The 27,369-nt window shown below is 39.2% G+C and overlaps 1 protein-coding gene across 1 annotated transcript; it reads left to right on the forward strand.

Moving 5' to 3' along the window:
* The first annotated feature begins 856 nt into the window (after nt 1-856).
* PCF11 (PCF11 cleavage and polyadenylation factor subunit) lies at nt 857-23,030 on the forward strand. The gene is made up of 16 exons (XM_007437140.3): nt 857-1,431; nt 5,935-6,060; nt 7,505-7,693; nt 7,940-8,149; nt 9,493-10,565; nt 10,719-10,908; nt 10,993-11,434; nt 11,619-13,339; nt 14,268-14,370; nt 15,493-15,612; nt 16,015-16,123; nt 18,471-18,654; nt 20,644-20,799; nt 21,334-21,426; nt 21,907-21,942; nt 22,556-23,030. The coding sequence occupies exons 1-16, from the start codon at nt 1,213-1,215 to the stop codon at nt 22,769-22,771; spliced, it is 5,187 nt and encodes a 1,728-aa protein (XP_007437202.2). The 5' UTR covers nt 857-1,212; the 3' UTR covers nt 22,772-23,030.
* The last annotated feature ends 4,339 nt before the right edge of the window (nt 23,031-27,369 follow it).

Genomic DNA, 27,369 nt, shown 5'->3' on the forward strand with positions numbered 1-27,369 from the left:
GCTGGCATTCGTGCCATAAATCAGTATTATGAGATAATTGCTTTTTCTTCCAACTAAGCTCTGGGGAAGGAGCTGAAAGACTAATCAGGAGTTTCTGGAAAACCTATTTTAGGCCTGTTTGCAGGTATTGAAATTGAAATCTCTGCTGGTGGGCAACACGTTTTCTTTTAAAGGAAGCCACTCCCCAGTTGCTTCATGGTGGAGAGAGCCCAAATCAGAGGGATTTCTTTTTAAACGTGCATCTATTTGCAGGATGCCCCAGCAAGACTCAGCGGATGCCAATCCTAGGCAGAATATGCTGGGTGGTTGTTGCCGTTATTATTATTATTGGTAGTTTTACTACAGCACAGAAATTAATAGTGTGGAAAGGCATTTATGTAAAGCCGCCTGGCTGGCCTTGTGACTTTCAGGTAGGCCTCAAAAGGCCCCTATTCCCATAGCAACAGTTGAGCAAACGAACGGGCCAATAGAAAACGAGGTCTCGCGGACAGCCTTCAACAAGTCACTTTAAAAGACGTTGCGAAGGGAAGAAGGGGGGGGAGGAGGGAGGCAATCAGCCCCCCGCTCACGTTACGCGACAACAAGGAGTCCGGGTTATATTCGGAAGGGCCAACCAAAAGCTGAAGAAATAAAGAAAGGCGGGTTCTATGGGCGAGCCCGCCAATCGCCGCGATGAGCGGCGCCGTTCAATAAAGCCCCCCCCAGCGGAGATCGGCCCCCAATGAGAAGTGGGACTCGGAGAAAGGAGCGGCGAGGAGGACCTATCAGAGCGCGGCGGAGGTGCCCGCCCTCCTGCGCGAGCCAATGGCGACGCGGCCAGCGAACAAAAGGCGCTCCAGAAGCGCCCGCCCCTTCCCTCCTCTTCGGAACCATTTCGGATGACGCAGCGGTTGGAGCCGGAGCACAGAAGGCGTTCGCGAGCCGCAGGAGTCGTCGCCGCCGCCGCCATTTTGTGCGTGCGTTTGTGAGGGAGAGGGAGAAAAAGAAACGCGGCTGGTCGAGGAAACGGCGGCGGCGGAGGCGGCGGCGGCCGACGGCTTGAGGAGAAAACGGCGGCGGCGAAGTGGAGGATGAACTAGAAGAGGCCGGCGGGAGCAGCAGCAGCAGCGGCAGCAGCGACCACAGCGGCAGCGAAGGAGAAAAGGCTCGCCTGGCCTGCCCTCCTCGGCGGGGATCGGTCGTGTCCGCGGCCTGTCAGCCCTGCGGGGGAGAATGTCGGGCGGCGGCACGACGGCGTCCGAGGGGGCCGCCAGCGGTGGCGGCGCCGGTGGCGGCGGCAGCAGCGAAGACGCCTGCCGCGACTACCAGTCGTCGCTGGAAGACCTGACGTTCAACAGCAAACCGCACATCAACATGCTGACCATCCTGGCCGAGGAGAACGTGCCCTTCGCCAAGGACATCGTCTCGCTGATCGAGGCGCAAATCGCCAAGGTTTTTATATACTCTACGCCGAATACGCTCTCTCTAAACCCCCTCCCCGAACCCAGCCTCCTTCCCATCTCTAGGGCCAGTCTTTCTCCTTCTCCCCCCAACCCGCGTGTTTATTTTTGAGTCAGAGGATTAGTGGGGGGGGAGGGGGTCCGCCTATGTGTGTGTGTGAGTGCGAGATTCAGAGAAGGTCACACGTGAGGGGGAGAAGCAGCAGGCTAGGGAGTCATATTGGGGAGGGAGGGAAGGGGAGGGGTAGGCAGAGGGGGGCTCGAGGGGAGAATTGAGGCTTGGATAGAGCCAACTAGGTAGCCGAAAGAGTATATTTTGGAGGGAGAGGACCAAGTCAAGCCAAGGAGGGGGCGGAAAAGAGGAAGTCCTATGGAGGTGAAAGGGGAAATAGATAGTTTTCTTAGGAATGTCACATGTGGAGGCGCACGCAGACAGTCAACCTCCTAATCACGTTCTTCCTTGGATCCCTCGGTTGCCCAAAGTCGAAGATGCCCTCAATGCAGACAAAACCCTTCCAAAACTAATGCTGTATATGTGCCTTGAAAAAGCACATTCTATGCATCTCTCAGAAAGTGAAAAACAGCCAAAACATGCCAGTGCAAGGGTATTGATAAACAGTGAACCTCAAGTCATATAAAAAGCATATTTTTCAGGCAGCTGGGCCATGAGGACAGACATGGTGTGGGGGGATCTGGATTGTAGTGGTGAGCACTGTAGAGGAAGTCAAGGTTAAGGGGGAGATGCAGAGCAGTTTGAAAGTTGTTCCAGGTGCTCTGGGGAACTGCTAGTGGGCAGAATCAGCCCACCCCCACCCCCACACATAGTAGTGCAACCGTAGTAGGAGCAGATAGAAAGTCATAGCTGCTTGCTTTCAGATAACTTTATAGAAGCCAATTTAGAAAAAAAAATTCTGTTAAAATCAGAGTAATAGGAACCATGTGTGAGAAGACACTGTAGTGGGAGACAGTTTTCAGATTAAAGAAAGGGAATTGAGAATGGCAGCATGAGCAAAGGTTAAGGTGGAAAGTGAGATTAAGCTGTAGTTGGCAGGAAAAAAAATCATAATAAAATCAAGGCACGAGGGGGATTAGTCCTTTCCAAAAAATAGTTCTGAGGAAGAGGTAAATCTGCCGGGTTCAGGAAGGGGGCTGATTATTCTTCCCCCAAGTAATTTGTGAAGAAGTGAGGGATTTTTAAGCCTGCATAATTTGGATGCACAACATGGCGGCCTGGCAGGGATTGTACAGCAGTAACTCTGCTTGAAACATGCAGTTTCAAGTCTCCCAGCTTACATATATCTAATTAGCTGTACTAAATATTTTTAAAAGGATAAAATCATTTGAGAGACAGCTAGCTTTAATTCATGAGACTTGGAGAGGAGTTTTTTTTTAAGAGGAGTGGAATTTCCTCATTATTTTCAGTGAAATAAATTCCTATAAGTGAAGGAGGATCTTTATGCTCCTGGAATGCTTTTACTAACAGATGCATGACAGACTAGGGGTGTGTGTCTGCATGTGTATGCATGATCCATTCCTTATTAGAGCAGCCCCTTCATTAAGGCATGGAAAGAAATGTTCAGCCCTGCCTGCAGGAACCACAGCAGCCTGTCTAATCCCAACATGGCGCCGGAGAAGCATATGATGCAAAAAGAAAGAGTAGGCTTCATATCGGTCCAGAAATTTTCTGACAAAAGTCACCTATAGCTTATGATATAGGTTTATTCCATCTTTTTCTATAGAGTTTTGGTCATTTAAGTAGAAGAATAGCACATTTCCATTATAATTAAACATTTCTGCTTTCTTGCTGTTTCTTCTTCCTTGCCCATTTTCCTCAGCTTTTGCCAGGTTGTTGGGTTTTTTATTTTGCTAATTTAATCTGGGATATTAAATTATAATAAAATGGAAAGACAGGATAGAGGATGATTGTTTACAGTGCAGATTGGTTAGTTTCAGTGTATTCTCTAGAAACCTTCCCTATTTACTTTTAATGTTTTCAGTCTCTCTAGAAGTTCATAACACATACATTCCAGTTCTGTTATTTGGCTTTGGGGTAATGGGGGTGGTTACATAGCTATCCCCTTGAGTGTATTTAAAGATACCTAAAACCTGTACTTCTAATTGGATTTGCATAGTTGTCTTTAGTGACCAGGATGAAACAAGAGATTTGAGTTCTCTGAAAACCACTTTTTAAAGAAAGTATTGTCTGGAGACAATTTCTATTTAGTGTAATGCAGAGTGGTTTGACTACCTTTTTAATAAATGATTTTGAAATGTGTGACTGGTATTAAAAATGTAAATAAAATGTATAAAATATGTATTTGTCTTTTTATTTACCGGGTGTAGTGCAGAATCTGTTACCAAAGTGTTAAATATTCTGTGGTGTGGTTTACAGGAAAAAAAGTCTGAGGAAAGCTCAATTTATAGGGAAGTCTTAAGAAAAACACAGACCCCACACATGTTCAACACTCAATTCATATGATGTTTGAAGGAGTGCACCAAGCATTCTGTTGAGAACTCTGGACATGGTTTTTCTATAGATAAGCTTTTTAATTTTATCTCCACTTTCTTGGTGGTTTGAGTTGTCTTTCTCGCCTTCCACGACTGCTTGATAATCCGACTTGGGTTTGCCTCAGCTTGGGTGGACCCCAAGTATATCACAGTGCATTTCTGTTCGGTGAATTAACTACTGCAGTTGTAAATCCTGGTTCTCGAAACGTGGCATCCCCACTCATTTAAAGCTGGGATTTGCTTTCCAATTTCTAAGAACAGATTCTAGGATAAATTTGCTGCTTTGTTTCACAATTTCACACATAGTTTTCACAGCTTTGTGAATATAATAGGACATTTTCTAATCCTTGAAACAGTAGTTTTACGGCTTAAAAGGGAAATGAACATATACTTTTGGGAATAAGATTTTAAAGGTCAGCTATATTTCTTTGACAGCTGTCCTTTATAGTCTTAAGAGCTACCACAGATGGGGTTTTAAGAGCAGAGTACTGAAGTGTTCAAGAGGCTTAATACTTCCCAAGCCCTGTTGTAACAAGTTAAATTCAATCCTAATAGTTTGCACATTGCACCTAGCAAATTATTTTCAAGTCCAGCTATTAGAGAATTGATACTTGACCAATGATGTTACACATGCCTTACCTGTTTATATATATTATATTATATTATAAATATATATGAATTGAAGGCATGCCTTTCTCTAACTTTTCCTTAAATGCAGTCCATAAAAGCCACGTGTGGTTGACGAGTTGCTGATATGTTTCCCTCTTGAGCAGATTTCAAACGAATGTTTGATGAAAGGGTTTGAATGCTTGTTTTGAGGAAAAAAACCCTACACATTTAAGAGTGAAGAAGATAAAATGTGGTTTAGGTTTTTCAAGATTGAAAATAGCTTATGTGTTTGCATCTTCTATATCTTCACAATTTGAGCTATCTTAAAGGGAAAGACTCTAGTTACGAGAACAAGACACTTGCTACAAGGACAATCAAACATCATGGGCAGTGGAATTTTGGCAATGAACGCAGTCCCTTTTAGCTGCTTAATGTTAAACTGCCTGTAAATTTTGAGAATTATTGGGTGTTAAATGGGAATTAAGCTATTCCTGTGTAAAAAGTCAATGCAATGTGTGATAGAATCATTTAATTAACCTTATCAACAAGTCTATACATGCTGATGCTTTTTGGAAGCTTGTGGCCCTTCCTTAATATGGATGAGACATTAACACTCATTTTGAACAGAAACGGGAAGGCTTCCACTTTCTTTGGAAATTCAGTCTCGACAACAGTTTGTACTACGTGAACTTTGGGCGTGCTTTATGTTCAGAGGAAAAAATCCATCTTGACTCCTTGGGCATTGAGGAGTGTCCAGACTTTGAAGATTGTCTTTGGTTCCAGTTATTTATAAGTGTGTCTGTTCAACATCATAACTCCTTGTGGATTTATATTTTTTCGGTTCCAGCTATATGGCTTGCATATAATTTTCGGAACGTCTGATTGGCATTTCTTCAACTATCTAGAGCTGGTAATACTTGCATTTGGATTACAGCAAGTCACTTTATTTGAAACGTGGCTCACCTAACAACACTGGTATTCACCATCTTTCTGTCCACTGAGAATTCTCCCCTTCATTTTGTGGGGTCTAGTTAACTGATCCATGTCCCATTTTATAGAGATCCCAACAGAAACTACTGTGTGTTCCCTCAAAGTATAGTCCAATAGGATGTGAAGTGGCTCATTAAAGACTGCATCATGGGCCAGTACTTTCTGCCACTGAGAATCACCTTAAAAGAAAACCTAATATACCAAATAATAGCTGCACTGGTATCTATTGGTTCTTTTTAATAGTTCTAAAATTAGTGAGTTGTATTTTTGTTCGTAATTGTTACATACCAGAGATATGGTGATTTGGGGTATGGTAATTCCTTGATTTAAAAAGATCAAAATGTTTTTGTTACAACTAAATGTCTCAGTTTTCTTCTTATTACTCCAGGCTCCTTCTAATGAGAAACTTCCTGTTATGTACCTAATGGACTCCATTGTCAAGAATGTTGGACGAGAATATCTTGCTGCATTTACTAAAAACCTAGTTTCAACATTTGTTAATGTGTTTGAAAAGGTATATATAAATGTGCTTCCTAAAACTTTTAAAATTGCTCTTGTATAAATAAAGACATGGCACATTGTCTTGTTTTTTGCAGTTTTAAGGGGAAAGAATGCAACAGAATCTTGACTTCATTTATTTCACACCCATAAGAAAAAAGGATGGATAGATAGATGGAACATACAGGACATATCCTCCATAAGAAAATTTGCATTAGAAAACAAGATGAATGCAATTCTGTTCTTCATGTTGTCATGTATTATGCTTTCTGGGAGTCACTCAGTAGAAGGGACTGTTAGTAAAAATGCAGCTTATTAGATTTTTCATGTATAAGGTATTTTTAGCTTTACAGAAGAATAAGTAAGCAAGTGTCATCTTCATGTTAATTATACAATAATTTAGGGTTTTATTTATTTAATAGTGAGAAAAGTAATAATTGAACCTGCCTACCAAGATCTATAAAGGCTTATTTTGATCACTCTTTCTCTCAAATCTTCTCTAGCCATTTCAGTTTTGCATACCTGACCTAATTTAGGACAATTGATCATAGATAGTATTTTTAGCACTAGTTTGCTTGATGAAAATCACGAAAGGCAGAATTTTCCTTTACAAATGTACTTTGCTGTGAATGTTAAAGGAAATTGAAGTAACATTTTCCATTTCAGTAGGGTATGGTTGAAAGAGGCTAAAATATTTGAGTTGCTTAAATGTTAAATCAATTTAATCATACATAAGAGAGAACGTTTTGCCATAACAACTTTCAAAGTGACAGCAGTTGCTTTTCTGTGTGACCATATAAAAATGTAGGTGATGGAAAAGAATTCATCTTTTGACGGAAGTCTTTAGAGTTGGGTTCTTTGCACATTTACGTACAAAAAAGTTTTGTCTTGAGTGCAGTAGTGCAGCCTCTTCAACCTAGCACCCTTCAAATATGTTGAACAACAATTTCCTTCATGCAAACTCAGCAGTGGACATACTGTCTCTGGATAATGGGAACTCTACGTCTGAAAAAAACCTAAGGAACTGATGAATATGTCTGTGTTTGGTTTTTATCATCTTGTTAGAATACACCTAATAGTAAAAAAAAAAACAAAAAAACATTATTTTATCCATTAATACTGAGAACATATTTTGTGAGATATGTCAGATTCCAGTTGGTAGTGGATACGTTTTAAAAATAAAATAGGATATCACTGCTATACTTCTATAAGTCAGATGTGGAAGATGAAAGACACTTGACTGCTCAAATGTATGCTGTATTGTCTGCAAATTAGTATATCAACAGTGCAATACTTGTTTCAGTTGTGCACGCTTGAGTTCTACACTGTTTTCACTGGAACTTGAGTACACAAATGAACAGGGTATGACCATAGAACACCTATGTGATCTTGAGTTTTAGAAAGAAGGATAACATGTTATATTGACTTAACAAGCCATAGAATTGTTCTGTTGTTCTTAGGTGGATGAAAATACTAGGAAAAGTTTATTTAAATTGCGTTCCACGTGGGATGAAATTTTCCCTTTGAAGATTCTCTATGCTCTCGATGTGCGGGTGAATTCAGTTGACCCTGCTTGGCCTGTTAAGCCGCTACCCCCTAATGTGAATACTTCTAGCATCCATGTGAATCCTAAGTTTTTAAGTAAATCGGTAAGTTGCTGGAACTATTGCTAGTGTTTTTAACTGTGGCTTGACTTTAGCGCACCATTAAATGATACTTAAATGTCAACAGTTAAGGCAAAGAACTATCACAGATGTGCTTCTATATTGTGTGATATGCCTTATATACATTCTAATTTATTTGCACAAATAAAACTAAATTACGTAGCTATGAATAATTAGCCAGTTGCTTTTCTTCGTAAGTAAGAATCATGTTATTTACCATTTTCTTGGTAGCCTGAGGAACCTGCTGCACCTAGCTCTACAGTCTGTTCTCTTCCTGTGTCCTGTTCTGCTGTGTCCTCTACTCCAATTGTTCCTGAAATACAAAAGAACTTAACGCAAGAGCAGCTAATAAGACAACAGCTGCTGGCAAAACAAAAACAGTTGTTAGAACTTCAACAGAAGAAATTAGAACTTGAACTAGAACAGACAAAAGCACAGCTGGTGAGTAAGATTACTACGGCTGCTCTAATGTTTCAGGAATTGATTTTTTTCTGGTTCCTGATACGGTTGGTTTAGCTTTATGCTTGCAGCCTATTCTTTTTCTTTTAGTAAACTGGTAGAACGTCCAGTAGAATGTAATTTTTCCTGTTACATTTTCCTGATTAATAATTGCTACAGTGCAGATGATAACTATGTCTTTTTAACATGTTAACAAGGTAGACATAGATAAGAGAATTTATGATTATTTGAGCTCAGATAAAACTTCTGTTTAGTGGGAAAGCTGCCTGTTCTTGTACATACCACACTTGATATATAAATTACGCTTAACCATTACAGCATCTTCCACATTCGGTATAGCCCAGTGCTTCAGGTGGGATCATCACTGATCACCTTGCCAATGGAAATGGTAGATTTAAACTGCAGATTTAGCATATGATGGAGGCTATGTATGAGGATTGTCAGTTATATTACAAAAGAAACAAGACAGAGAATCTTGGTATATTTTTCATCCTGAATGAAGAATTTGTATGACATACTTTGTAATGTGCTGCTGACAGGTCTTAGGTTTGGAATTTTGAATAATTTTCATATTGTTGTATCATAAACAACATTTACTCTAAATGACTGGATTACAGAGTTACATTTTGAAGAAACTGTCAAGTGGTATGAATATTAGTTTCAGATTTGTGCTCTTTTATCATTACTGAAAAGCTAGCTGTAAAAATGTACTTGCATCACATACCACAATTAGATATTGAAAAATTTTAATACATTTTAACATATTGACAGCTATGGAAAGAAAATTGACCCCAAACCTATGTTCATGTTGTTTATCATAGCATCTATATATTATTACACTGAAATTCTGGAATTAGTTGATACGTGAAAGTAATTTCCTTATGCAACTTATATTGTCTTACAGGTAGTCCTCACTTAACAACTACAATTGGGACAGGCAACTGCATTGCTAAGTGACATGGTCATTAAGTGAGGCATCACATGACTGCAACTTGCAGTTTTACTGCCAGCTTCTCTCTTGACCCTACTTGTTGGAAGCTGGCTGTGAAGCATGCAAATAGCGATCATGTGACCACAGGACACTGACGGTCATAAACGCCCACCAGTTGCGAAGCGACCAAATCTTGATCACCCACTATGGGGATGCTGCAACAGTCGTAAGTGCAAGGACTGGTCATAAAGTTACTTTTTCAGTGCTGTCGTAACTTTGGCCACTAAACAGGGCAGTCGTTAAGCAAGGACTACCTGTATATTGTTGAACAGCTAAGACAAATAAAAAGGTGCTTGTGTCTGAAATACTTTTTTTCCCTTCCTCTTTATTTTAGGCTGTTTCCCTTAGTGTTCAGCAAAGTGGATCTAATCTGAGCCAAACATCCTTAAAACAACATGTGCCGCAGCCACCTCACATGCCAATTAAAGCTCCTCATCAAGTTTGTCTGCCACCTGAGAAAAACCGTTTGTCTCCACTTCCTGATGCCAAAATTGCCAATAGAGATCCTCGTCTTAATAGAACAAGTCAGCACTCTTCTCATTCTAAAGATCAGAGTCATAGGAAAGACTTCATAATTAATCCAGTCAGTCAGCCTGACCCAAAAACTAGCAAAACTCTACAAAGTGAAAAGCAAAATACAACAAAGCCAGAAAAATTAAAACAGAATGAGAAACTGCAGAAGAAAGAGTTTGATCAAACAGATGCAAAATCAAAATCAAAATCACCATCTCCTTTGCAGAATAAGCTGCTTCATGCTAAAGAAACCAGAAATCAAGAATGTGAGAATCCCAGAGTGTCTGAAATAAGCAAGAGAGATCCCAGATTAAAAAAGCATCTTCTAGAGAAACCAGATGGTAAAGATGATGACATAAAAGAAAAAAGAAGAAGTGTGGAGAGAAAAGACAAAGAGGAACATAGATCAGTTGGTGGTAGAAATAAAATAATTAATGGCATTGTACAAAAGCAAGATCCCAATACAGAAGAGTCAGAGAAACAGAGTGGAAAACCAGGAAGGTCAAGTACTAGGAAAAGGTCACGTTCTCCTAGATCTCGATCACCATCTGCACATTCTCCAAAACGAAGAGAAAGGAGGTCACCTAAAAGAAGGCTCAGGAGTCTTTCTCCATCTGGACCTAAGATAGGAAAACCACGACAGTCTGGGCCAAAACAATCACATGTAGAGGATTTTGGTTCAGGAGCACGGGATGAAAGAAGTTCTAATAAGAGGAGCATTAAGCAGGAAGTGAGAGATTCAAGGAGGCTGAAGAAAACCCATGAAGACCGACCGCAAGAAGGAATGAATCAGCATTCTTCTAAGTCAAATTCAGAACCCAAAGAAAATGTGGAGAATTGGCAAAGTTCCAAATCAAGCAAAAGATGGAAATCTGGCTGGGAGGAAAATAAAAAGTAAGTTGATGTTTATAAGTAGCAATTGATTAAATGTAAATCTAAAATTACTGTAAAAGAAATTGTCTTTATAAAGAAACAAAGTGGGATAATTTTCAATTGCTGTGCATAGGGAAAGTATATAAAGTAACATGTTATTTCTATTGCTTTCAGTCCTCAACTTACTGAAGAGCATCAAGGACTTTGTAAATCGCCTCATCAGAGGCACAGGGATACATGGGCAACTAATAAAGGAGTTCCTTCACCTCGCGCACCAAAGCAGCAACATCGATTAAGTGTAGATGCTAATTTGCAGATACCCAAAGAACTGACCTTGGCAAACAAGAGAGAGATACTTAAGAAGGTAATATGGTTACTTGTTTTTAATTAGTACTTTTTTTCTTAAAAGCATTAGGGATTAACTCTTAATTTTTCTTTTGACACACAGGCAAATGAACGTCTCTCATCTGGTGAAATAACACAGGATGATTTCCTTGTTCTGTGTCATAAGATTCGCCAACTTTTCCAGTATCAGGAAGGAAAGCATAGATGCGAGTGGGATACTACAACAGGTGAAAAGGGGATTTCAAAAAAGAAGCCCTTATTGTCTGAATCAGATTTAATATATCATGAACATAAAGCTAAGCTAAAAAGAACACAAGTTCAACATTCATTTCCAAGACTCAATATGATAGATGCTGAAGAAATATTAGACTATCACTTAACTGATGGATTTCTTTCTGGAATGGACTGTGAGCAGAAAAACAAATGCGGGGGTCAGTTTGGTGAAAGATCAAGACGACATTCTCCCGTTGGTGGTAGCAGACCATACTCTGATAACTCCCCACACGATGGCAGGAGAAGACATGATGAGCCAAATGCCTCGAAAGGTAAAAAATGTTTTGGGAAAAATACTACTACTACTTATATTTTGGCAAAGGGAAATCAGGTTTTTCAGGACACAATTAAGCTACACAACAGAAGCGTAGGGAATTGTGTTCATAGAGGTGTATGTGAGCTTTATATAATGGGTTTAGTGATTAATAAATGTTGTAATTTTAATCTTTTTTAAAGGTCTTCGAGAAGAGCAGAGGATCAATGACATTTTCAAGCGAACAAGATATGAAGATACAGAGAAACAGTTCACTGACATTCCAGGATCACGATTTGGGGTCTCTGATGGAAAGCAAAGATTTAGTTCATTGATTGAGGACAGATCTCATTTTGAGGGTTCTCCTAGACATTCTGGCACAAGGGCAGGTGGAGATGGACAAGCAGGTCATTTTGAAGGGCCAGCTAATGCAACTCCTCGAATTGAAGGGCCACAAGCACAGACTAATTTAAGGTTTGAAGGATCTCTAGGTCAGCCAGCCTCTCAGTTTGATGGGCCCCAAGGACAGTCTGGAGGAAAAGGTTCTCACATGTTTGATGGGCCACCCGCACAGCTTGGTGGTGGTCCCTTGAGGTTTGATGGGCCCTCAGGGCAAGTTAGTGCAGGGAGTGCTATACGGTTTGAGGGTCCAATAGGACAACCAGGGGGAGGTTTAAGATTTGAGGGGCCTTCAGGCCAATCTGTGGGTGGAATGAGATTTGAAGGGACCCATGGTCAACCCTCAGGAGGAATGAGGTTTGAGGGACCTCATGGTCATGCAACTGCTGGTATTAGGTTTGAGAGTCCTCATGGCCAGTCTTCTGCTGGAATGAGATTTGACGGGTTGCACGATCAGCCTTCTAATATAAGATTTGATGGCCAGCCTTCAGGTGGACTGAGGTTCGAAGGGCCTCATGGCCAACCTTCAAATGCCATAAGATTTGAAGGACCTCATGACCGGCCAGTGGGACCTCATGGTCCACCAGGAGGTGGAATAAGATTTGAGGGACCACATGGACACCCTGTAGGGCCGCTTGGTCAACAGGGATCTGGTATAAGATTAGAAGGCCCGCACATGCAACCAGTGGGGTCGCTTGGACAACCAGGAAGTAATATGCAGTTTGAAGCACCACATGGGCAGCCTATTGGTCCACATGGGCAGCCTGCAAGTGGTCTGAGATTTGAGGGTCCTCATGGGCAGCCTGTAGGGCCACATGGTCAACCCCTTGGCTCTAGGTTTGAGGGGCCTCACAGTCAGCCTCTGGGACCACATGGGCAGTTGGGAATTTCTCCCAGGTTTGAGGCACCTTCTGTTCAAACTGGAGGTGGGCTTAGATTTGAAGGGCCTATTAACCAGACAAGGTTTGATGGCTGTCAGTCAAGATTTGATGGTCAACCTGGTCAGCCATCACTTTTACAAAGACTGGATGGATTACATGTACAGCCTGGTCCAAGGTTTGAAATGGGTCCTACTCAAACACCACCTCGATTTGATGGTCCACCTGGTCAGCAGGTCCAACCCCGTTTTGATACATTACTTCAGCGGTTTGATGATCCTCAACATCCGGCAACACGATATGACATCCTCCTTGGTCATCAAGGTCCAAGAATTGAAAATGTAGCCAACCATCCTGCCTCAAGATTAGAGACACCACCATATGGACAAACTGGCCCTTATAATGAAGCTCCCAATCAGCCACCTTACAATGGGGCATCACAAGGAATGCAGTTTCAGAGACCTGACCAAATATTTGATAACCCCCAAGGACCAAACTTCAATGGACCACCTGTTTCTGGAGCACAACACTTTCCTAGTACAATTAACAGGGCACCAGGACCTTTTTATGACGACAAGAATCTTCAGGGCCCTCAGTACAGAAATTTTAGTAATATAACAGTGGGAAATGTTCAGCCACCACAGCAGGTAAGAGGATTATAGTGCTTCTGTTGGACTGTTTTTCAGAAACTTGATCTTAAAATTGTATCTTCAGTTGCAACAAATTATTTTTTATTAAGATTTATTTTTTATTTTTTGTGTGTGTGCCTTTGAGTCAGTCTTGATTCCTAGCAACTGCCTGCAAGTTTTCTTGGCAAGATTCTGGAAGTGGTTTGCCGTTGCCTCCTTCCTAGGGTTGAGAGTGAGTAACTGGCCCAAAGTCTCCCAGCTGGCTTCATGCCCAAAGTGGGATTAGAACTGGTTTCTAGCCTGGTGCCTTAACCACTACACCAAACTGACCATGCCTTATTAAGAATACTTAACATTAATAAAATCTTAAAACAGTACAATTAAATGAATCAAGGATTTTCATTGCAGCTGATTGATGCCATGAAAAGTTCTGAATCTTGAATATTAATTTCTGACACATCTGAAATGCTTTTGTTAGCATTAAAAAAGCTTTTTACAGTATATTGGTATTCCTAAACTGTTCTTTGCATTGCTCAATTTCTATGCATGCAAAAATTAGATCAATAAAACTAGTCTAATCCCTTAAATTCATAGCTAATTTCATTGGCTAAGTGAAGGTTATAAATAATATTACAATAGCAGTTGCAGTTGCTATTGCAATTACAATAGCAGTTGCAGAAAATATGATCACCAGTGTTCATTTGGGGAAACCTTGGGAGCAAAGCAAAATTTTCCATGGTGGTGGTGGTTAGCTTATATAGATGGGATGAAAGGGTTTTAAGACTGATGTTTAAAATTGAATTTGATATTTATAACATTATTGGTAACAATTTCATTTCTGTAAATGGTTTTATATTCTTTTAATTACTGAAATAAAAATTCATTGATTTTTGTCCTTAATAAGGGGAAAAAGGGGCAATTTGAACAGGGTTGTCTCTCTTCACAGGTATCCGTTCTGTCAGTATCTTCTGGCCAGCCTTTCAGTCAAGGGCAGCCACTATTGCCAGTTCATACACCAAATCCTGGAGGTTTTGTTCAAAATCAGCAAGGTTAGCATTTACTTTTTTGGAGGTGTCGTTTTACTGAAATACTACTTTATTTGAAACTTATATGGGAATATTTTGTCTGTATTGAAAGATGTTGAAAGATATATTCCGCAGCAAGGGTTGGTACAACTGTCTGAAATTTTAATCTAACTCAATTTGGTATCAGGAACACTAAAGTAAAACTGGTTTGTACATCCTGCTTATAAATAAGATACTTATGTACAGATACTTTCCTCTGTAAGACAAAATGGGTATGAAATTCAGAGTTCAGATTATAATTCCTAACCGTACCCTAGAAAATAATCTGTACCCTTTTGGATTGTGTACAATATGCAGAGCGAGATGAGAGCAGAGAAGTATTATAAACAGCTCTATGGGATCAAGTTTTTATTTTCTAGAACCTCAAAGTTTACCCACCAGAACCAAGTCTTTTTTTAAAGAATGCCTGTTATAAAATGATTTCTAAACTATGACCTATTTCTTCTACACTCTAAGAATGTAACTAATAAATTTGATTTTAGTATGTACTCTTTATATTTTAAGATAGCTTTCCAGAGATTCTTATAATCTGTTCAGAATCACGTTCGTTTATATGTGAATAAACAAAAATATACATTTGTGTTACTATAGATTAATTACTAGGTCTGAATTTATTAGATCTATAACTGTGCAGACTTACTTAAATACTAATGTTTCAAGAACATCAGAAGCAGAATTTAATTTAAGTAAAAGAAATTGGTACTCAGAAAGCAAGTTCTCCTTTAAAAGAAGGAAGCCATATGGACTTATGACCTCCTGTTTGGAAGAATAACTCCTAAGCATTTTTGGGCACATGGAACCAGTTAGGTGTTTCTTTATCACAGTCTTCTATAACATTTATTTGATAGGTTCTCAGAAACTCTTTCTACATTTGTACATGCAGGGTTATTGTATAAATTAAAATGGGAAGGTGGTTAAAGTGGTACTCAGAAGTTCTTTTAAGAGGAGCCGAAGGTGAAAGTGAAGAAATGGATCATTAATGATGATTTTGTTTAACCTTTGACAGTTAATAATTACTTAAGATACTTGAATTCTATATTGAATTTCTAGAGTAATATGTAAAGTGACATTTTCACCCATTTCTAGGAAACATCCCACTTTCCTACCCTGATAATCATCTTGGACAACTTGATGTGAATGAGTTATTCTCAAAACTACTCTCTACAGGAATCCTAAAATCTTTACAGCCTGATTCATCTTCATCACGTAAGTACAACCTTTTCGTCTAGTTTTCTTTTTTCTGGGTAGAAATTGACAGTTGAAAGTGGATCTTTCATTTGTAAGAGCTTAGTTTTTAAGTCTGTCGGTTGGAAATAGTGTCTATATATATGAATGCGCAAATGTGTGTACTGTACTTCCAACTGATACATATCTGTATGTTTGTAGACGTATATACATAAAGAAAATTAAGCCAGGAGATAAAGTTAGATGTATTAAAATAAATTTATCAGAATCTCTATCCCTGAACACTTTATATTTTGGAATGACTAGATCAGAACAATGCTGATCTTACCAGACAAAGCTACTTTAAATTGTTTTTAACAGAGTTAACAATTGTAGAAGCAAAGGTTATGTCCCAGTACTTAAAAATACATCTCATTTATTTAGAAGTCAGTGAAGTTTCAACTCAACCAACTCCAGAGGAAGAAGAGGATGATCAAGATCAGAATGAGGATGTCCCAGACTTAACTAATTTTGTGATAGAAGAACTAAAACAGTATGTCCATTTAATGGGGGGAAAGGGGGCTATATCCAATAGTGTGATTTAAATAAGTACTTTCAAAGGAAATTAGGATGTAATTGTAAAAAAAAAATCAGGCAACTCCTGTTCTAAGGACAGAAAATTGTTATAGTTGTGTATAAATTCAGGATCGCTTTGGCATTTTAAATAGTGTAACGTTTATTCAGTTAAGCATTAATCATTCTAGATTTGGTTTGTAGTGGATTTCTTTAACTTGGCATATTTATATAATCAGTTTGAACTGTAAAAAGTTATAAATCCAGTTGCTTTCTGTCAGATATTTACCCTAATTCCATATTTACCCTAATTCCTGTTTCCATTGCCTAGCAAGTTTATGTTCTTGCAACTGAACAAATCCCTTTTCACATTTTTTATATATGAACTAAGATATAGAAATTTATCTAGCTGCTCTATTTTTGCCCTCTTTCATACCCTATACCCTGTGAATGAAAACTATGTATATTTGTCTTTGATACTGTAATTTTCAGATCCATACTCCTCATTGCATTGTACAATCTATCTAATATTCACTGCAAATCATTCAGGTTCTCAGTCAACAACTGGGATCGTTTGCATGCAAAAATACACATAAACTCAAATCCCAGCTAACACAACTCTTAACATCACAAGCACTTTTTATACATTTATCTTTAAACAGCCAAGGAGATATCATACATCATTTTTTACCTTTGTTTGGCATTGAACCATTCATTAGGTTTCTTTTCACATGCATGCTTTATTTCCATCATATATTACTCTTAGTGCATTCATCACTCCATATTTGGGCAACATATACCATAATTAAAATCTTTTGTATTTTCTCTAAATCAACAAACATGCAATAAATTACTTTTCCATATTCATATATTTCTTATTGATCTGCTGAAGATTAAAAGCCTGATTTGCACAACTTCTGCCTGGTGTAAAGCCACCTTGTACTTCTCTAATTACACTCACTGGCATCTCTGGTGCCTATTCAGTTAGAATTGTGCCAACCCCTTACATGGGCATACTTAAACTAATCCCCCTATAGTTCTTGCATTCACTCTTGCTACCTGTTACTTTCAATGGGGGAACAGTAATGATGTTCTTCCAGCCATTAGCCCAAATGCAGTCTTCACACACAGTTTAAACAAGTTGCACAGCCACTGAGTAAGCATACCACATCCATATTCTAACATTTCTTGAGTTATACCATCTGCACCTGGAGTCTTACTATTTTTCAACATTTTCACAGCATTTGTAGTTTCTTTTTCATTAATATTTTCATGTACATTAGCATTTGTTTCTTTTCTACTTTTTGACCTACCACTGTCATTTCCATACAAATCTCTAAAACATTCTTTCCAGTATTCCCTCATTCAGTTTCATCATAAATCATGGATTTTATTTTTAATTCCATTCATTCTCATTCATTGAATCTCCAAATGATCCAGTCACTTTCTCTGTATTCTCTTTTACCATTCTCATATATCCATTTATTTTTCACGTCCCCACCCCACCCCAGCTGGTTTGGAAACTTCACAGTTTTTCTCAACTCACTTCTGGTTATGTTGTCACTTTTCACTGGAGCATAATATGCAGCTATCAGCAATCTGGATTCCCACTCTGTATGCAACAACTTAGGTAATATCAATTCATGATTTCTGATATAGATTTTAGTCATTTCATTCTTAAGTAAAGCCTCCCTGCATATTTCTATCAACTCTACTTAAGGTCAGTCCACTTTCATCGGTTCTACTAATATCTTTCACATTTGTTTTTGAAAACATTCAACATACTATTTTTTCTTTCTTTCATTTGATAATTTATTCCTTTTACATTCCAAGTTGCAATCTTCCATATGCCACTGTAGTCATCAAATGAACTTATAAATGTTGACCTCCACTGCTCATAAAGGTTTCCACATATTTTCCTCACATTTTAGTGAGAGAAGATATAGAATAGGCTAGCTGTCTCTGTGCCATATGCAGCATTCTCTGCTAACAATAAGACCAGTATAGGTCAATTTTGACATATTTTGGCCAGTATGCTACAAGCCCAGTTTTACTCCAAGCATGTTCACACTGTTTGAGTTAGCACATTAGGTTCTCTAATCCAGAGCAATTTTGCAAGCCTACCTACTGTTGCTCTTATCCCACCAACTACAAGATATGTGCAGGGTACTAAGAGTTTGAGTTTAACCATCTTCCACCTTGAAAATAAAAGAACTGTATTTCAGTGCCATAATAAGTATTTGAACTTTGCAAGTTTCTTCTTCAGATAGTGGCCATGAATCAGGTGCTACAAGATTGATAACTTGACATTTCTGACTTGTTTTCAGACGCTATGATAGTGTTATAAACAGGCTTTATACTGGCATTCAGTGTTACTCTTGTGGAATGAGGTTTACGACTTCACAAACGGATGTGTATGCAGACCATTTGGATTGGCACTATCGCCAGAACCGCACAGAAAAAGATGTTAGCAGGAAAATCACTCACAGAAGATGGTACTACAGTTTAACAGTAAGCAACCCATTACTCTATATTGTTTGGTATAGAGAATATTTATTCAGTGTACCAATAGGAGAGAATATACGTAGCTCACGATTGAACTGGGGAGTCCTTGGTGCTCTCTGAGCTTGGTTCTCACTAGCACTGATGATGTTACCTAATTGGGTAATGAAATGTCTGCAATCAAACAACTAAGCTCAGAGAGCACCAACAACTCCACATTTATTCAGTGTTCTTGGTTCTTCTTTTCCAAAGGATTGAGGTCATATCTGTATCACCAAAATCAGTATAACAAAGAATCTTCTAGCATCTTACATGTTCACTGTGGATCACAGACCATTTCATCAGATGCACCAACTCTGGTCCCAAGAGAGAGCGATTGAGAGGAGAAAAGGATAGTAATAAAAAAGTTAAAAGGACTTGAGAATTACTTTTAGGCAGCAACAAGAAAATAATGATATGAGATAGACTTTTTTACACTGATAACTTGATAAATGCAGATAATTGTCCTTGTTTAACTCATGAGGAATACTGTTAACAAATTTTAGTTTGCTGTTTTGCAGGGAGATGTGATCTTCTTAATTCCTTTGCTTGAGGGTGGACATTTCTAATAATACATAATTTTTTAAATGTGCAAGATTCTGCTGAGTTTGGTCCAACAGATTATTGTGGCTATGCCTTTGGAGGCTAAGACAAACATTAATGTAAACTGTGTAATTCTTCAAAACTATCTTAAAATGTTTTAACTGCTCAGCTTTTCTTGGGAGAGAGAATTCCATATTTAGTATTAGCCTTGCAGCAATATTAACTCTGTGACAGTTTAATGCTTGGATCGTTAAGATCATTTGCTGCTATTGTTTTAATCGGTCTGGATACTAACCCAGCTTCCAGGCTTAACATACTTTGTTCTCTGGTTGATTCACATAAACAACGATGTATTCTTTTTGTAATCCACTGCCATACAAGTGCTCTCTGCTGGTGACATCTGGTTACAGCCTCTGCCTCTAAAAATAATGCCATATGGCCTTGCAACTGTGTTTAGAAGAAAAAAAATGCAGTTGCAGCAGTTAAATTCTAAATTGAAAAATTGAAAGCTGAGGTTTTAGTGACATCAAGGTAGTCAAAGCATTCTTTTTTTTTCCTGCATGCCTGATCTAAACATTTTCCTAGGTGTTGTGTCACGCATGGACCTTTGGTCTTACATTTTTGTTCACAGATGTATTGCATATGGCACCTATCAGGTGAGAGCTGGGTGGCTTGAAGTTGCTTGCCTGTTGCCCCTTTTCAGAAGATTCAGGGAAGGATCAAAAACAAGATACAAACTTTATGCCAATACACATAGTCCTCGCTTACCAACCGCAATTGGGACTGGCAACAACATCAGTTCCGTCTGTGGTCATGAAGCAAATCACCCACAGTCATTAAGCGTGATATCGTGATGTCACATGACCGCAACTGGCAACTTTCTGCTGGCTTCCTCATTGATTTTGCTTGTCAAAAGCTGGCTGTGAAGGTTACGAATGGCAATAATGTGGGATGCTGCAACCATCATAAATGTGCACCGGTTGCCAAGTGCCCAAATCACTGTCACGTGACCGTGGGGATTCTGCAATGGCTGCAGCTTCAAGGACAGGTTGCACAGCTTTTTCAGCCCCATCATACAGTAACTTCAAATGATCACTGAACGAGTGATTGGTAAGTGAGGACTACCTGTACTTCACTGGGTGTAATGTGTTCCAGTTGGCTCACTGAATCAAGCACATTTCATATACTGCTGGAGAACTCATAGACTGAAGAATAAAAAAGCAGCATGTCAGTAAGTCTGTTTTTTTTCAGGATAAGACGACTTCACAGACTTGATCCTGTTGCTAAAATATGATTATAAAGTGCTATTGGTCAGTGGGAACAAGAGACAAATATATATTCAGTGGACAAATAAAGTCATATTATTGCTTAAAAATTTGGAAAGTGGGTCAAACATTTCTCAATGTTTTTCTTTAGGATTGGATAGAGTTTGAAGAAATAGCTGATTTAGAGGAGCGTGCAAAGAGTCAGTTCTTTGAAAAAGTGCATGAAGAAGTTGTATTAAAAACTCAAGAAGCTGCTAAGGAGAAGGAGTTTCAGAGTGTCCCTGCAGGACCAGCTGGAGTGGATGAGGTAAGCATTGCTCTGTAACCTGGCTTTCTGTAACTGAGTTTTCAGTTTGGAATAATTGTACTGCAATCCTTAGTTTGGCACTTTACACTTTATTAGCACTTGGAATAAAGAAACATAGATCGGTGTGAGTTTTACATTTGTACAGTAGGAAAAAGCCTACTGTGAAAAACTACATACTTGGCTTTGTAGATAAATATATTCAGAGTGAGAAAGATTAAAAAAAACTTACTGGTTTTTTTTCCAAAATTCTTCTTGGAAAGAAGTTTTTGTTCATGTAACTACTGCTTGTCTTCCTTTGGACATCACATTCTGGAACTTTATTGCAGCGGTAATTAGAGTCATGGTCAGCATTTGTAGATGACAGCGGATTTTAAAATAATCTCCCAAGTCATAGGTTAGTAATAATGCCCCGATGCAGAATTTCTGCATTTGTCATGGGCCATTCAGTGTCTTAGGCTGAAAATGAAATTATTCTGCTCCTCACCTGAAAGTATGAATAATATGCTGTAGGTATAACTATTAATTGCTTTTCAGAGCTGTGAAATCTGCCAGGAGCAATTTGAGCAATATTGGGATGAAGAAGAGGAGGAGTGGCACTTGAAGAATGCAATTCGTGTAGAAGAAAAGGTAATGTTGCATCTGTTTGTGTATGCAGTACACTTAAAAAATGGCTATCAGGTACATGATATGTTATGATATATATACATTATATACAGCTCATTATATATACATTATATATTATATAATGTGTAATATATTATACTTTATATAATATATAATGTATAATATATAATTTTGGGCTGATGTGCTTTTATTATTTCTATGAATTTTAGGAATTGGTGTCCTTGAAAATATTCCTTCCTACATACCCAGGCTAACTTCTGTCAGTCTACTTCTATGAGATTTGCCACAGGTCCAAAGTAGATTGAATCAAGTATAGTGAAATATTAGCAAAGGAGGTATAACAACTATACTTTCCTATAGTTATAGAAATAGTTTAGAGAAAGAGATGCCTCTACAGAGACAGAAATTGTGTAGCTTTGCAATATACTTTGTGTACCTTTTCATATATTTGTAAACTAAAATTGGCTTGCTTTTCCTTTGTAGATCTACCATCCATCATGTTATGAAGATTATCAAAAGGTAAACAAAACCTTGCATTGATTTTCTGTAGGCTTATATGTTAACGCTGCAAAAGCTGTTATTTGGGTCATTAGTTTATTGTAATCCTTACTGAGCTTATTTGACTATTGCAATAGGAGGTAACCTGATACCTTCTAGATCAGACTACATGTTTCTTGCTGTTGATCATTATACCAAGGGCTGATTGGCATTGAGGACATCTGCATAATGCTCACATTTTAAGGGTGCTGCATTGACCATAAAAAATAAAGCAGGTTGACCGTAGGCAACTCTCTATTGTAAAAATCCTAGGTACAGAGAATCTAAACCACCTGTTCAAGATAGTATTAGTGTGATCTTTAAAAATCACAAAGATTTAAGTGTGAATTTTGTTTTAATAAGCTTTTAAACCCATACCATCTTGTGAACCAGTGTTGGCTACAACCCATTTTCTATATGAAAACTGAAATTCTTAGTATTCTAGCAGAACAAAAGTATTTTATTTTGCTCACGAACAGATAATGAAAGAGTACGCACAGATTGTGAAGGCAGTGTTTTACCGTCTTCTTTTTATCATATTTAAAGGAAAAAACCTCAGACTCTTTCCCATATGTGATGTTATTTTGACTTGCAGACTTCATCATTTGATTCTACCCCATCTCCAAGCAAGACTCCTGTAGAAAACCCACTAAATATTATGTTGAATATTGTCAAACAAGAAGTACAGGACTCCTGTAACAGCCCCAAAGTCAAAGAAGAACCAGAGGAAAAGCCTAATGATTGCATTGATGGGAACACACCTGAATCTGCTGAAATTAAAACAGAACCGGAAAAGGTTGAGTCAGTTTAAACTGTGGGGTTTTTTTTAATTACAGAGAAGAGCTTACTGTGTCCTACTGACTCTAGAATGCAGATAATTTTTATATGAATAAAGTGTTCGCCTGGGGCAGGGCCCCAGCTACTGACTTGGTTAATAAATACATTTTTGTATTTGAATTTCTTATTGCCTGCACCGTGTCAGGTGTCTATCGTGTGGAAGTTCTGTAGATGGCGTACAAATTTAACAGGAATAGACTGTATATGTAAGAAAAAATGTACATTTTTTTTTTCATTTGTGGAAATGTAAATTATAAATAAAAGATATTTTTGCTATCTATGGAGTATAATGTTTATGCACACCATCCAATTAAAAAACAACACCACACTTACCTTGGGGGTGTTTTAAACAAAACGGAACTCAGGCTTCTACACAGGGCTTGTGCTTAAATAGGATTCTCACGGAAATAGCAAGGAAGATGCTTTTGCTGTAAAGTTTGATAAGGAGAAAATTACTGTTTGAGAAAAGGTCTTTGCAAACATTGGATTGCTTTTCTTAACTGCCTTCACATTAGACATTTAAAAAGAAAAGTAGGTTTACATAACAAATATAACATAGTTCCCTTTGGATACTTGCCTACATTTTACAGCAGATCTAGATTCTCATAATTTCAACTACTCAGTACACAAAAGCTTAATACTTTTTTTTTTCATTTTAGAGGAACAAATGTAAGATTGCTCGTTTGCAACATGGTTAACATTTTTGTTGGTTTATTGGATCTAAATAGTAGAAGAGATTACCAAGAAATGTTAATATTTATTTCGTGTAATAAACTAGAATGAAGCGTATAACTGTTTTGAGTCTTTATTTCATGGGTTGGTGTGGGAAAATCCAACTTGTTACAGGTAGTCCTCGACTTACGATCACAATCAGGACCAGAATTTTAATTGCTAAGCGATGAGGTCGTAAAGCAAGATGTTACGTGACTGCATTGGTTAGCGACAGCAATCCCCCTTGCCGTCATTAAGCGAATTCCACTGGCTGTTAGCTGAGGAACCACCCCAATCCAAACCATTCCAGGCTTGGTCCTTCTCAGCCCTGAGCCTCAGTAAGGCAAGGAACTGCCTCCAACACCCCCCCTTTTGGCTATTTGGCACCTTGCCCTGCCTTGCAGGGTGGCAAACGGCTCCAGAACTCTGCAGATCTGGGGCTGCTTGCTACGCTGTGGCTCAGGGCTTCTTGGTGCCCCACAGCTCTGGAGCTGCAAGAAGCCCTTGAGCCACAGCCACTCCTGCAAGCCCCAGCAAGCTGCAGTGCCCGGGAAGCCCCAGCAAGTATTTGCATGCCCAGCTGCCTTCTCTCCTAGTTCCCCACACTGACCGTTCACCTTTTGCGCCCAGCTGCTGTGGCTGAAGGAGAAGCACCTTGCTGCCTTTGCTGTCTTCTTTTCGGACCCACCTTCTCCAGTGAATGTTTTCTACACATGGCTCCCAGAGCCTTCGGAAAGCTGCGCTGTCTTTCCAAAGGCTTTCTGAAGGCTGCGCAGCTTTCTGAAGGCTCAGGGAACCATGTGTAGGAAACATTCACTGGAGAAGCTGGGTCCGAAAAGGAGGCAGCAAAGGCAGCAAGGCACTTCTCCGTCAGCCACGGCAGCTGGGCGCAAAAGGCGAAAGGTCAGTGTGGGGAATTGGGAGAGAAGGCAGCTGGGCATTCAAGTGCTTGCTGGTGCTAGCTGGGGCTTCCAGGAGTGTCCGTGGTTTCCAGGGGTGGCTGCAGCTCAGGCTTTTTGCAGACCCAGAGCGGCAGGGTGCCAAGAAGCCCCTGAGCTGCAGCATAGCAGGCAACCCCAGAGCCGCATGGGGTAGGCAGGAGGGTGGGCAAAAGAGCAGAGATGGTGAGATAGATGGGGGGAGTTGAAGCGCCTCTCTGGTCATAAGTGTGGGCGGGCTGAATTTTGATCATGTCACCACGGGGGTGCTGCAATGGCTGTAACTTTGGGGACCAGTCATAAGTCCACTTTTTCAGCACCGTTTTAACTTCGGTTGCTGAACGAATGGTCGTAAGTCAGGGACTACCTATACATAGCATATAAATAATAATTTGGGCCTTGAAGTGAATTGAGTTGGATGGAGTTCACTCAAAGCTTGTTGAATGTTATTCAAGCCGAAGTTTTCTAAAGCATTAATATTTCCAAGGTGCAAGACTACTTGAGGGAAAATCTCTAAAAATCTCTCCTTTAAGAAAACAGCTGTCCAGGGAGGGGAGATTTGAATTGTATAATACTGGGGAGAGGAAATACAACTGTATTTGGAAAATGCATATGCCACTCATTCCTTTAATGGGTATGGGTAGCTTACAAGGCGCAATGAAACATCACAAGCATTCATAAGAAATAAACTAAAATAGTGGCATTAAAAGACTTAAAAATATTTGTAACTCCCTTCTGAACTAATGAGGAGGCTTGCTTCAATTCCAGTGGCAATTCTGTAATACGGATTCTGCCACAAAGAAAGGTAGAAGGTTATTGATGGTGAACATCCTTGGCAGGACTTGTAAAACATGCTCCCTTTATGACCTAAGAGTGCAGAATGGGCTGTATGGAAGTAGGGTTTATAAACTTGGTAAATAAAATACATAAGATTATATTCCATTGTGAGCACTTTGAATTGAGTTCAGCAGGCAACTTCCAACCAGTGAAGTTTCATTACAGGTAAAATGGGAGATGTCAAGGAGGCCCCACTCACTAATCCTGTTGTTGGACCAGACCAGACCAGACCAGACCAGACCAGACCATCATCAAGGGGCTGCCCCCGTAAAGAGTGCATTGCTATAATCCAATTTTGAGATTACAAACCTGTGAGTACTTCCAGAATTGCATATTTAACCTCAAGGGCGATGCAGCTTCATCCAGGCCAGATCTTCCATATCCTAAAGTGTAGCCCCCAGAATAATATAGCTGTCTTGCCTGAATAGAGCTTCAAGTTTATTTTCCCATGTCCAGTCCTTTACTGTCTGGATTACATGGAGGCAGTGGTGATTGTAACCCAGAATCTACAGGAAAAGAGAAACACAGATGGGTATCTTCAGTATGTTGATGACAACTCTGATGCTTTCCAGTGGCTTAAATGGGAGATAGAATGGAAATTGTCAGTTCCCCAGGTTGCTTCCAAGAAGTCAATCAGAAATCTCTCAGTATCAGTTTTTGGTTGCACCCATTGAGTTGGAACAATTTTTTCATAATATGGTGCTTCTAACCCCCACTTCTCCCAACAAGATCCCGTGGTCAACTGTACTAAACACAGTACTGTAATCCAGAGAAATTCAGAAGTAACAGCTTCATGCTTCCCCTTTCTCCTGGTACATCAAAGTGTCCAAGGCTATCTCTGCTATTTGGAGGGCTCAAGATAATCAGTTTCACTTAAGAGTTCTTGGAGCTACAGGATCATTATCTTTTTCACGAGCTTGGCTAAATATGGAATATTGAACACCAGTTGATAGTATTAAAATCAGTGGGATCCAATGACAGCTTCTGAATCAAAGGCCTTATCACCATCTTCTTTAAGTAGAAAGGAATTCCACATGCAAAGGAGAATTATTTTTTACTTGAGTGCACATTGTTAGGACAGAATCTTTAAATGTCCTTATAAGACAAGTTGGAGAGGGATCTGTCAGGCAATTAGTAGCGTGAACAGAACTTTATCCACTTCCTCAAGGTTCATGCAACAAAACTAGACATTAAGAGACAAATGATGGATGCACACAGTGATATCAAACCTGGTATGAGTCTGAGCAATTTCATTATGTATCTCGCTAAGAGTTGTTGTAGAACTGGGCAGTCTCATAAATTTTGTAAATAAATATATACAGTTCATCAATAATTTTCATTCATAAATCAATAAATATTGTATACAGATGGCATCAAGGCACCATCCATAACTGAGGTTGGAACCCAGCATTTCTGAAGAGATTTGTATTTAGTCTTTTCCTGTACGACCAACTACCGTGCTTTAATTTTGCAAAATTTACTCGTGATCTGATTCAATCACAAATCCCGTTGTTGCATATGGATAATTATAGTCTCCTCTGTTGTTGTAATATCTGTAGACGTGTGTGGCATAGCCATATTTAGAGAAAGGTCTTGCCACTCTGCCATTCTTATATGCAGTAATATAAAAATATATCTATTCTGAAAATCCGCTTTCAGAACAGGATTCATTTTTATCTTGCTGATGCTAACTAAATCATTAACCCATGCTTCTTGTCCATCTAAAGTCAAGTTTTTAAATCAAATTTCCACAAATGCGGTTGATACTGTATAAAGGAAAAAGAAGAGAAGGCTAACGTTTGGTAGCTTTACTCAAGATTAAGTCCAAATTGCCCGTAAACCTAGCCCACATTACAGTTGTCCAGTTCTCACAACACACTAAGCTAAATCACTGTTGGCTAGCTTGAAGTTCAACGTGTCTTGCAAATTTAGCTGCAGTGACTCATCCAGAATCATCTAGGGAGCTTCAGTGACCAACTATGGACACCAACTTGGGTTTTCCTGAACCCCTTCCCCACTAGGCCTATAGAGTTGCTGCATTCCCAACCCTGTTGAATATGCCTGGAAGCCTCCAATCCTCCTGCGT

Source organism: Python bivittatus, unplaced genomic scaffold, assembly GCF_059951505.1.
Source record: "Python bivittatus isolate LINGU-HERP-01145 unplaced genomic scaffold, Pbiv_v1 ctg000340_np1212, whole genome shotgun sequence".
Lineage (NCBI taxonomy): Eukaryota > Metazoa > Chordata > Lepidosauria > Squamata > Pythonidae > Python > Python bivittatus.